Genomic DNA, 13,402 nt, shown 5'->3' with positions numbered 1-13,402 from the left:
CACAGGCCTGAAGGCCTAGGAGGAAAAAAATGGCTTCCTGAGCTTGGTCCAGGGCCCTCCTGCTGTGTGCAGCCTTGGGACTTGGAAACCTGAATTTCAGCTGCTCCAACCAGGGCTAAAAGGGATCAAGATACATCTGAGGCCATGGCTTCAGAGGGGGCAAGCCCCAAGCCTTGTTAGCTTCCATGTGGTTTTGAGCCTACAGGGGCACAGAAGTCAAAAATTGAGGTTTAGGAACCTTTGCATAGATTTCAAAGGATGTATGAAAACACCTGCATGTCCAGGCAGAGGTGTGCTGCAGGGGTGGAGACCTCATGGAGAATTTCTGCTAGGGCAGTGCAGAAGGGAAATGTGGGGTGGGAGCCCCCACACAGGGTCCTCACTGGGATACTGTCTAATGGAGCTCTGAGAAGAGGAGCACTGGCCTCCAAACCCCAAAATGGTAGATCCACTGACAGCTTGCACCATGTACCTGGAAAAGCCACAGAAAGACCCTGAATGCCAGGATGTTAAAGCAGCCATGAGCAGGGCTATACTCTACAAAGCCACAGGGGTGGAACTGTCCAAGGCCATGGGAACCCACCTTTTACATCAATATGATTTGGATTTGAGACATGGAATCAAAGATCATTTTGGAGCTTTAAGATTTGACTGCCTCATAGGATTTCAGACTTAAAAGGGCCCGTAGCCCCTTCATTTTGGCCAATTTCTCCCATTTGGAATGGGCGTATTTACCTAATACCTGTATCCCCATTGTACCTAGGAAGTAACTAAAATGCTTTTAATTTTACAGGCTCATAGGTGGAAGGGACTTGCCTTGTCTCAGATAAGACTGGACTTGGATTTTTGGGTTAGTCAGTTAAGACTTTGGAAATGAGTTAAGATTTTGGGAGACTGCATGATTATGTTTTGAAATGTGAGTACATGAGATTTGGGAGGGGCTGGGGTAGAATAATATGCACTGTGTCCCCACCCAAATTGCATTTTGAATTATAGCTCCCATAATCCCACATGGTATGGGAGAGACCAAGTGGGAGGTAATTGAATCATGAGGGTGGATTTTTTCTAGGCTGTTCTCATAAGTAGTGAATAACTCTCATGGGATCTAATGGTTTTATAAATGGGAATTTTCCTGCACATGCTGTCTTACATGCTATTATGTGGTTGCTCCTCCTTCACCTTCCAGTAAAAACCTAAAGACTTTACCACAAAACTATTGGAACTTATAAACAAATTCATTAAAGTTGCAGCATACAAAATCTAAATATGAAAATCAGTAGCATTTCTATATGCCAATAGGGAACAATCTGAAAAAGAAATAAAGAGAATAATCTTATTTACAATAGTTAAAAATAAAATAAAACACCTCAGAGTACACTTAACCAAAGAAGTAAAAAAAATCTCTAGAATGAAAACTATAAAACATTAATGAAAGAAACTGAAGAAGACACAAAAATTGGTAAGATATTCCATGTGTATGGATTTGAAGGATCAATATTGTTAAAATGTCCATACTATCCAAGGCAATCTACAGATCAAATGCAATCTCTATCAAAATACCAATAAAATTATTCATAGAAATAGAGAAAATAATTGTAAAATTTATATGGACCCACAAAGACCAGTAATAGCCAAAACTATCCTGAGCATAAAAACAAAACTGGAAGAATCAAATTACTTGATGTCAAATTTTACTACAGAGCATAGTAACCAAAACAGCATGGTATTGATATAAAAACAGATACATATACCAATGGAACAGACAGAGAACCCATGAACAAATCCACATACCTACAGTGAACTCATTTTCAACAAAGGTGCCAAAAATGCACATTGGGGAAAAGACAGTCTCTTCCATAAAATTGGTGCTGAGAAAACTGGATATCCATGTGCAGAAGAATAAAACTGGACTCTTATCTCTTTGCCATATACAGAAATCAAATCAAAATAAAGACTTAAAGACCTCCAACTATGAAACTACTAAAATAAAACATTGGGTAAACTCTCTAGGACACTGGACTGGGCAAAAATTTGAGTAATACCCCACAAGCACAGGCAGCCAATGGGAAAATGGACAAATCAGATCACATCAAATTAAAAACTTCTGCACAGCATAGGAAATAAGTAACAAAGTGAAGAGACAACCTATAGAATGGAAGAGAACATTTGTAAATTATCTATCTGATGCTGGATTAATAACCAGAATATGCAAGGAGCTCAAACAAGTCAATAGGACGAAGTGTGATAATCCAATTTAAAAATAGGCAAACTATCTGAAAAGACATTTCTCAAAAGAAAGCATACAAATGGCCAACAGATATATGAAAAGGTGCTCCACATCACTGATCATTAAAGAAATGTAAATCAAAACTACAATGAGATATCATCTCACCCCAGTTGAGATGGCTTTTATCCAAAAGACAGGCAATAAAAAAGCTGATGAGGCTGCGGAGAAAAGGGACCCTTGTACCCTTGTGCTGGTGGGAATGTAAATTAGCACAAACACAATGCAGAACAGTTTGAAGATTCCTGATAAAATCAAAAACATATAATTTATAATAGCTATAATAGTATATTACAATAGTTATAGAGTGCTTAAAATAGTTATCATAAACGTATGCATTACATTATAAGCCTATGAGACTGGTATACTTTTATGCTCATTTTACCAAGAAGTAAATCGAGTCACAGAGGAAATAGCTTGCTGATGGCAGAGATGGGATACAAATCCAGAAAACCTGGTCCCGCAGGCTCTCTAGCTACCTAATGAATTATATTTTCCCTCTGTATGACCTTGGGTCATCTCTTCACATTCTGATTCATATCTTCATCATTGCTGAAATAAAGGTTTTAAATTACATATCCTCTAAAATCCCCTGTACGTCTAAAAAGTTGATTCCACCTAAAGTGGATTTGGATTTGGATGTGTGATTAGGATTCTAAAGCAGATGCTGGCAAACTTTCTTTAACGGTCATGTAGTAAGTATTTTACGCTTTACAAGCCATGGAGTCTCCTCCAAAACTCTGCCATGCCATTGTACTAGGAAAACAGTCATGGAGGTCAAATGGGTATTATGTTCCAAATAAAACCTTTATCTACAAAAACAGGCAGTGGGCTGGATTTGACTAGCAGGCTGTAGTATGTCGATGCATGTCCAAACTATTATATGTAATAATAGAGGATTAGGCTAGCTTTAGCAAGAACAAATTTAGGGGGTTAGTGCGTGTGGTCGCAGGTGCGTCGCTCTCTGCTCCAGGCGTGCGGGCATCGGCCGCGATCTCTCCGCTGAGATGAGCCGGGCTCCCGGTGGAAGCAAGGGAACCCAGCCGCAGCAGCCATGGCCAGTACAATGGTAGTAGTTGGACAGACCATTGCAGCTGCAGGATTTGCAGGCCATTATGTTTTGCAAGCCATGAAGCATATGGAGCCTGAAGTAAAACAAGTTTTTCAAAGTCTACCAAAATCTGCCTTCAGTGGTGGCTATTACAGAGGTGGGTTTGAACCCAAAATGACAAAACGGGAAGCAGCTTTAATACTAGGTGTAAGCCCTACTGCCAATAAAGGGAAAATAGGAGATGCTCATCGACAAATTATGCTTTTAAATCATCCTGACAAAGGAGGATCTCCTTATATAGCAGCCAAAATCAATGCAGCTAAAGATCTACTAGAATGTCAAGCTAAAAAATGAAGTACATGTATCATGAATTTTAAGTACATATTACTTTATGTATATGAGTATTAACTTTTTATAATAAAATGCCTCAGAGTTACAGTTTTAAAAAATGATTTAGCACACACACAAAAAAAGAACAAATTTAGGAATATTAGAAGTCATTGTGATAGAAGAGATCTTGACACATCAGACTTTCATGTTTTCTGCCTTCCCAATTACATTATTTGGGACATATGACGTCTATCTGGTTCTTGGTTTCTAGGAAGAAAGACTATATAGCCTCAAATACCAAATTAATCCCTGTCAGTTTTTATAGGTTCAAGATAAGCGGACATTTGCACTCGTTGCTGTATTTCAAAGAGCTACAATCTGGTATCCAAATCATGATTAGGCTACCAGGATAATTCACTCAATTCTATCACATGCATGTTATGGTCAAAATAATACTCATGTGCAATAATACACACACACTCTGTCTCATACATACACACACACTCATACACATACATTTCCACAGAAAATCTTACACATACACATTTTAGTTACATTTGCTAAATAAAATGTAGTAAACTTTTATTATTTCTAAAAGAACTACAATCTGCAGAAAACATATTTGTACCAAGAACACAGGTAATTTCCTCCTTAAGGGGGCTGAGGGGAAAATCTTGTCTAATGTCTCAATCTCTGTTATAACTGTATCTATATAATTTAAAACAACTTTGACATTTCATTCAGTAAACAGTCTGCTTTATGCCTAGCACTAGAACAGAATTTCTGGGGAATATGAATTAAATGATTTTGCCTCTTTCCTTAAGCCGTTTTTACTTAATTTTGATATACGACATTCCCAAAGAAAAAATGTTTACTAATGATACATATGTTGAATAATAATGCTGGCATTAAATCACGATAATAGCTAAAAGCAATTCAAAATAATAAGAATGTTATATATGACTACATAATATTTAGCTGTTGAGGGTTAAGAAACCTCATATAACTTGGAAGAAGAGAATCCTATGGATTAGAGTAGCAGCAATGTTTTGGAATTTCATAGTTGCAAGATTCCTTTACTAAACTTTAAGTTGTGTGATATTACTTGACTGTGATAACTGAAAAGAACAAAAATAGGAAATATATAATACAAACGGAAAGATAAATGTAAATGTAAACTCCCACACATCAATAATTATGCAAAATGTAAATTGTCTAAACAATTAAAAGGCATGATATGCCAGACTGGGAAAGGAGGGGGTAGTCAGACCCAATTCTATACTGCCTGCAGTAAAGCCGCTTTAAATAAAAAGATACATAGGGATTAAAAGTATATTTTGTACGTCAATGGAAAAAGACCATGCAAATCCTAATAATAACACCAAAAAAGACAAAAACAAACAACAATAAAAACCCCCAACAACAAAACTAAAACCTTGGAGCCGTTATAGTAATATTAAACGAAGTAGACTTCAGAGCAAAGAATAGCACTAGGAACAAAGGCAATCAATTCCCAAGGATAAAACAGTCAATTCATCAAGAAGATATGACAATCATAAAGGTTATATGTCTAATTATTGAGCTTCAAATACAAGAAGCAAAAACTGATAGAACTGAAAAAAGAAACAGACAAATTCATACAGTTAATTTCAACAGTATTCTCAGGATAATTGATAAAACAAGTAGCCAGAAATATCAGGAATGATACAATTTAAACAATAATATAAACCAATTTAATCTAATTGAGATTTACAAAACACTTAATGAAAATCATAATATGCAATCAGTTTAAGTGCACATGAAACACTTACCAAGATAGATAATATTCTGAAACATAAAAGAAGTTTAAACAAATTTAAAAGGATTAAAATAATACAAAAAATGTTCCAACCACAATGATATCATAGTAGAAATTAATAACAGAAGTTTACCTGGAAAATTCCAAATTATTTGGAAAATAAATTACAGAATTCTAAGTAACTCATGGTTCAGAGAATATAATTAAGGTAAATTAGAAAGTGTTTTCAACTAAATGAAAAAATAACATATTAAAATATGTAGATGTAACTAAAGCAGTACTTACAGGGAAATTTTAGTAGTAAACACTTATTAAAAAGGATAAGGAACTATTATGAGTAACTCGATGTCAATAATTTGACAATGTAGAAGAAATGGACAAATTCCTCAAATGAAACAAACTATCAAAACTCTCTTAAGAATAAATCATTTGAATAGACAGATAGCTATGAAATAAATTGAATTTTTAGTTAAGCTTATCACAAGGCTTCACTAGGGAATTCCATCAAATATTTAGGAAAAAAAATACCATTTTATGCACAAACTCTTCCAGAAAATAGATGAGAAAGAGCACTTCAAAATTAATTTTATAAAGCCAGCATTACCCCACTACCAAAACCAAAACAAGAAACTACAGACAAATATTCTTTATGACGAGAACGCACGGCCAGAGAGAGGAACAACACACACTGGGGTCTTTTAGAGCGTGGGGGTCGGAGGAGGGAGAGGATCAGGAAAAATAATGGGTACCAGGCTTAATACCTGGATGATGAAATAATCTGTATAAGCAAACTCATTAGGATAAACTGTTAGTTACCTATGTGAACTCAAAAGTTTAAAAAATCCTTCATGAACATAGATATAAAAATTCTGAACAAAATTTCAACAAATCAAATCTGACAATATTTTAAAAATGATAAAATCATGACCAGGTAATCTTAGGAAAGCAAGGTTGACTGAGCATTCAAAAATCAACATAAGTCAATATATTGATAGAAAAAAAGAAAAAGAGATCATTTTTACATAAAGTATTTGATAAGTCACTTCCCAGTATAAAATGTATTCTTGATTTTAAAAAAATCTCACATGAAAATAGGAATAGAAGGGATCTTCCTCTACCTGGTTATGGCATCCCTGGGAAACCTACAGCTAACATAATTGCTAATGTTAAAACTCATTAGGATAAACCTGTCAGCTTTTATTTGTAGTATTTATCCTTTTTTGATAAAGTCAGCTTTATTGAGGTGGAATTTACATATAATAAAATTCACCCATTTTTAAGCATACATGTCAAAGTGTTTTTAAAAATGTATACAGTCATGTAGCCATCACTACAATTATGATACAAAAGTCCTTTCTTCTATGAAATTAATCATCTTTCCTCACCTGTTGGCTCCTGGAAACCATGAAAATTCTTTCTGCTTTTTCTAGAATTTCTAAATTTTCCTTTTCTAGGATTTCATATACATGAAATCATATAGCATGTACTCTTTTGTGTCTGGCCTATTTCACTCACCAGAATGCTTTTCAGACGTATCAATGACTTTGTGTGCATCCGTAGCTAGCTGGCTGTATTTATTGCTGAATTGTTGTCCTTTTCATGGCTGAACCATAATTTGTTTATCCATTCAACAGCTGAAAGAAACTTAGGTTGATTTCCAGTTTGGGCTATTATTAAAAAAGCTGTAATTATTAATTATTAATCACATTTAAATCTTTACATAGAGATATATTTTCTTTTGGGTAAATACCTGGAAGGGTTATTACCAAGTCCTGTCTGAGTCATATACTGAGTTGTGTTTATCTTAAAACAAACAAACAAACAAACAAACACAAAAACTCAGCTTCCAAAATGGCTATTGTACTTTCCATTTTTCCATTCCTACAAGAGATCCTGTGTTCCAATTGCTCCACCTCTTACCAACACTGAAATTAGGTTTTTGTTTTATGTATTTTAGTTTTAGACATTTTAGTGAGTGTGTAGTGGTTATCTCCTTGTGGATTTAATTTGCATTTCTCTAAAACTAATGGTGATAAGTATCTTTTTGTGTGCTTGTCAACTGTATCTTTTCTTTGGTGAAGCGTCTGTTCAGATATTTTCTATTTTGTTGTTTGTTCATTCTCTTACCTTTGAGTAGTTAGAAATTTTACATATTCTGAATACAAGTTTCTTTACTAGATATGTTCTGCAAATCGATTCTCTTATGGTTTTTTTTTTTTTTTCATTTATTTGAGAGTATATTTTGAGGACTTTTTTATTTTGAAGAAGTACAAAAAATGTAACTTTTTTTCTTTTATGGCTTACACTTTATATATAAGAAATGACAGATTAATCAAAGGCCTCAAAGAAATTAGGTATGTTTTATTAACAGATTAGATACTATGTTGAAATAATAATTATGTACCATTGCCTTTGGTTTCTATTTATTTTTGCATTTCAGATGTCCTCTTATCATTTTTTTTCTTTCTAGATTGATCCTTGAAAATTTTAGTTTTTGCCTTGTTTTCAAGCTATTCAAGATAATTCCTTGTCAAAATTTTGGTAACTCCAGTATTCAAAAAGATAATTCTTCCAAAACTGAAACCTCAGCTCTTTGATTTCCTTTCTTCACATAATCTGATCCATCTTCTTTCCTCTAGTTACTCATTCTCATGGTCAATCTCAATTTTAAGCAATTTACTTAACAATGTTAAGTAAAACATTTTACTTAACATTGTTAAGTAAATCATAAGGTCTAATCATTTCACCTTCCTCTCTGGAGGATTCCAAATCAAATAATCTTTCAATACATAAGAACTTACAATCAATTGATCCTATCGACTTTTCACTGTATCATACATATCCACCCTCTTGTCCCCACTTCCTTTTTGATCCAGTTTAAACACTGCAGTCACTATATTATAGAAATTAACTTGCATGTAACATAAACTCCTTGTGCCCTTCCTTGCTTAATATATTCTCTTAGCTAAAGCAAAACCTTGGTTAAACCCAGCTTACCACTTACTCCTTGCCAACCCACACACAGTGTAAAGCAGCTAGAGAAAAACATAAAGCTTTGCTAACTCATGACCAGCAAATCACAATTTCACCGTATTTTCCTATTCCATTCACTCTTGGACAATTATTTCACATACTCTCATCTCCTGAAAACCAACAAAGTTTTTACTATTCGAATTTTTAGCAGATGACCTTGTTTCCTACATCACTGATTAAAAAAACAAAAACAAAAAACTTCCACAAATGGCCACACTATTTCTGTGCCCATTTATTCTGTTTCCTCTTGTTACTTTAAATGCAGCGTTCATGCTCCTAGCAAAGGCAAATTCCACCACTTATTCACCAAATCCCAGTCCCGGTATGTCTATTCATGACACTTACTCTAGCTCTTTCTCTCTACCATCAATTTTTCCTTCTCTACTGCATCATTTCTATCCAAATATAAACATGTTTCCATTTTGCATTTGAAAAACAAAACACATGCACAAAACCAAAAAGCATCTTTTGGTCCAAGTCTGCATTAGCTGCCATTCCTATACTAGCCATTACAGCAATATTCTTAGAGAGAGCAGTTTCTAAAATCCCTCCTCTCAGCATCATTTAAACCCAATCCAATCAAACTTTTGTCCTCACTTACTTAATCAGAACTGCCCTTATCAAGTTTGTCACATCTGGAGGTCAATTCTCATTTGTCATCTTGATCACTATTTTTCCATGGTTTTAAAATTACTCATCTCCCCATGCTGACTGTGAACTCTTTGAGATGCTGTATGTCATTTATTTTGCTATCTTGAATATTTGAAACATTTCATTATATATGTGTAACCCTTAAAACATATCTGCTTAATGAATAAACAACAAAATTTAACATCTGAAAATTGGAAATTCAAACAACAGCACATCATTATTTACTAACCACAAATTTAGGTAGAACCTTGTTTGAAAGTTCAGATGAATTTCTGAGGCTTATTTTACCTCCAGAGATAATTTAGGAGAGTATTATGAGGAGACAGAACTTCAAATATGAAATTTTGAAAGCAGATATTCAAATATTTACATATATGAATTTTTTCACAAACCTTTATACATTATACTCTAACATATATTTTATTGTAATTGAATCCTATAAAGTGCATGAGTTGCCCATCCACAAATTAGAAATAAAGCCTAAGGGCTTATATTTTAAATAGTCAAAAATAAAACCAAAGGGTGTGACAGGGTATGATTGTTCTAAAGGTACTCTAAAATTAAGTACAAAGATAACTCATAATGATAGCTACACAACCTGCTATAAATTTTCTTTCATTAAACAAATTGCTAGGACATTGTTCATAAGACACTTCCATGTCAAATGAAGATGAAAGCCTTCTAGCTCTAGCTGAAGTTATTTTTTTTTCCAAAATATAATTGTTAGAATCTCGATCTTACCTCAGTTTCCAATAAAAATCACTAGTGAACATTATAAAATTAAATTATAGTTCATTCTTCTCCATTGTATTTCCAACTACTGTGTATGCAATCATAAAAAGAAATAAAGCTGCACAATTCTTAGGATCCATAACAATAACTCAGGAAAAAATAGGAAGAAATGGAACCATAAACATGTATCACAACTTCCATGGAACAGCTTTTCAAAATTAAGTTTGAAAGTAGACAAAGCTTGGTATTTTGAGTCATCTATGACTCTCTTACTTAATTCACATCAGCCGAAGTGAAAGTGCCCAAAATGTCAAATTAACTTGCTCAAATTATTTTTCTCAACTTTACAATGCCCTTTAGGAACACTATTACTGAGAAGCCATTGTTGGCATTTACAGCATAAAACTTGATTTTGGAAGGCTGATATTGCAACAGCCTAAATATTACTAAATTGAAAACTGTATAGTACCAGTTCTTTGATCATGCTAAATGAAAAACTTAGTTTGTGGATGACCCACTTTTAGTTGAAAAGGAAAAAAAAAAGCAGGGTTAGAGTTAGAATGATTTTATTGGTTGATTCATATTTAGATATAAGGAAAGAATAAAAACTATCTACAATTAAAAAAACTTGTTGAGATAAACTCATGGATAAAAAATGAATATTTTAATATATTCATGTATTATCTCTCATATATTTAGTATGACTTATGATATAAAAAATAGACATTCACATACTGTATTAATCTTACTGGTGCAGAGACTTCTATTTAAATAAAACAAATCATAGTGTTATCCATTTAAAATAATTTAGAAATGTATTCTCCTTTATATTTCAAGTTCAGTACAAGTAAAATCTACCACTAAGGAAAATGCATAACAAATAAGAGTAGAATGCTTATCAGTATGAAATAACCAATCTAGCTCTTAAATGAACCATGTAAAGACTTCATTTCAAACAAAGAATTATAAATTGATATAGGTATCAAAAGCAACTCCTAGAAAAACAATTACATCCAAGGACAACAATTTTTCTACCACTTGCCATGATAAATAATATCATTGTTCTTTCACATGTAAAAGAAGCAGTCATGGTTTTGTCTATTTTTCTTTATATGTATAGACATAAAGAATGCAAGAAATAACTGTCTTTTCCTTGTCTTATAGACTTTCTACAGCTAGTCAAAATATTATTTACAATATTGTTTCTCCTTTCCAAACTCACTGGAAAAAAATATTTTAATCATCTGAATAAAGAAGGAGATGTAGGTTGGGACTACCTGTTTTTTTTTTTTTTTTTTTTTTGAGACCGAGTCTCGCTCTGTCACAAGGCTGGAGTGCAGGGGACAATCTCAGCTCACTGCAACCTCCACCTCCTGGGTTCAAGCGACTCTCCTGCCTCAGCCTCCCGAGTAACTGGGACTACCGGCATGCACCACCACGCTGAGCTAATTTTTGTATTTTTAGTAGAGACGGGGTTTCACCATGCTGGCCCGCATAGTATCTTCTCTTGATCTCATGATCCACCTGCCTCAGCCTCCCAAAGTGCTGGGATTACAGGCATGAACCACCGCACCCAGCCAGCACTAACTCTTAAAGTGAATAAGAACTATCAGTAAGCTAGATCTGATTCTATAATAACTTTACAAAACAACAAACTTACAACAATGAATTCACAAATTGAGTTCATACCTACCTAAATGTACCATTATATTCAAAACCTCTCCGTATTTACAATGTGTATATTCACAAAGTTTATGTTGTTACAGACACAGTCAGAAAACAATCAAGCTCCCCCCAACCCCCTCCCCCCGTTGCCCTTAAAGATAAATAAAACAGAAATTGAAGCTGTGTGTCTCATGGTCTATGTGCTCTGCACTCTAATGTTCCGCATGTCTCTCAACAGCACTGTTCGGTAGTTTTGTTCCAGATTTTCCATGTATTCAAAATAATCACTCACTCGAAACCCACGCAGTGCTTCTTCCTGCCAACAATTATAAAGGGAAAATCATTTACTTGGCTAAGACACACAATTCCAAGTTAATCAATTTTAAATCATTGATACACCATTTATTTTCAGCTATAGATGGAGGCAGGCTGTTTATATTGCTGGTAAATGTGTAATTGCTTTTTATTTAGTGGGCTTTGTATGTATACGACAGGAAGAAACTATATGTCCTCATCAAATAAGGTTTTCTATTTTCAAAACTAAAAAGTTTTACAGCTACCAAAAAAACAAAAAGCCTTAGATAAGAAAATCTGCCTAATTTTTAAAATAGTATCATGTTATACAATGGTTGTTCAAATTTGTAAAAGACTCTAAAGTTTACCTACCAAACGATACCATAATAGTGCAAGAAATATCTGTTGCATAAGCTACTGTCCATAAGGCCTCCAGGAATCTGCAATTCCTAATGTTGGTACAACATACATCTATACTAATTTAGAACTTAATGGTTAGTGTTCCAAATGAGGCACTCAAGAATAAACAGTAAGAACACCCGTTTAACATTTTAGAGTCTTTTAGGGAATTTAATGACTATTCCTTTTAGTATCTCCAAATACTCTCTCTGCAGTACCTATACTCAAGGCAAAACAAAATATGCCGAAAAGTCATCTTTGATTCAATGTAATTAATATTTATAATGTTAGGAGTTTTGGAGATTACAAAAAACTAGAAAATTCATGCCTTTCAGGAGTTTATAGGGTTTTTTTTCTTTTTAGAGCAAGAATTACTATAACAAGAAAAAAAACAAAAGCAACCCAAAAGAATAAAAGACAATGTATATCATATACCAGATACTTTGCTAGAGGCAGTTTATAGAGAAGAAACCTCAATATAGAAATAGCTAGGAAAGCATTACACAATTCTCAATAAGAACAGATGTTTTTAAAGGCTTCAGATATCCCTTGTCACTTACAGGTGGTAATCATTTACAGCTTGCATATAACGTGGGGTAACTTTATTCTTATTTTGCCATCATTACCAAAAATCTACATAGTTTGAGGGAAAGGTTAGTCAGGACATTCTAAAAAATTATTAATGACTGATTTACAAGGCTGATATTACAGCTGAAGAAATGAAATGGTGTTGTTACATACTTAATACCATTAAGGCTAGAGCAAATACCTTCCAACATAAATATCTGAGCTCTATTCAACATAATTAAGAAATTATTTCATCCCTTCTTTCACTTTTTCATTCACTCATTCATTCTCTTGTTATACGTAAGGTTCTTAATTAGCACTGAAGACACAAAGATGAGCAAGAAGAGCCCTGCCCTAAAATGTTGACAGGTGAGGTGTATATTGTGTCTCTGCTTTTATGTATAAGTAATTGAATCAAAGGAAATATTTTTATCTTATGAATAGCAGAAATACTGGGTCTTTGCAAGTTCCTGTCCTACCAAAAATATTTCACTTTTTTCTTTGGAGCAAAAATCGGATCAAAGCAAGAACAATCCTACCATTCAAGAACTCATTTCAAACAGTTACTGTTATAGTCATGGAACAATTATGCATTTAT

General features: G+C 33.8%; 1 protein-coding gene, 1 long non-coding RNA gene and 1 pseudogene across 7 annotated transcripts in view; 1 reads left to right on the top strand and 2 right to left on the bottom strand.

Annotated features, from left to right (window-relative positions):
• Positions 1 to 3,219: 3,219 nt before the first annotated feature.
• LOC116549372 lies at positions 3,220 to 3,787 on the top strand (annotated as a pseudogene).
• Positions 3,788 to 7,534: 3,747 nt separating this feature from the next.
• Positions 7,535 to 11,228, bottom strand: LOC116549373. The gene is made up of 2 exons (XR_004267832.1): positions 8,176 to 11,228; positions 7,535 to 8,142 (listed from the first exon to the last, which is right to left on the bottom strand). It is a non-coding gene; the product is annotated as an uncharacterized LOC116549373 (long non-coding RNA).
• A 184-nt stretch (positions 11,229 to 11,412) lies between these two features.
• The window catches only part of TBC1D32 (TBC1 domain family member 32), a 244,204-nt gene continuing 242,214 nt past the window's right edge, over positions 11,413 to 13,402 (bottom strand). For all 6 annotated transcript variants that reach the window (XM_032274914.1, XM_032274917.1, XM_032274915.1 and 3 more), the window contains one exon: positions 11,413 to 11,860. In XM_032274914.1, the coding sequence (XP_032130805.1) occupies positions 11,741 to 11,860 (120 nt within the window). In that variant the 3' untranslated portion in view covers positions 11,413 to 11,740. The remainder of the gene's footprint in view (positions 11,861 to 13,402) is intronic.

This window comes from Sapajus apella, unplaced genomic scaffold, assembly GCF_009761245.1.
Source record: "Sapajus apella isolate SASKATOON/1434 unplaced genomic scaffold, GSC_monkey_1.0 scaffold6, whole genome shotgun sequence".
Taxonomy (NCBI): domain Eukaryota; kingdom Metazoa; phylum Chordata; class Mammalia; order Primates; family Cebidae; genus Sapajus; species Sapajus apella.
Note: the sequence above shows the minus strand (reverse complement) of the source record. Positions and strands in the feature narration are given on the sequence as shown.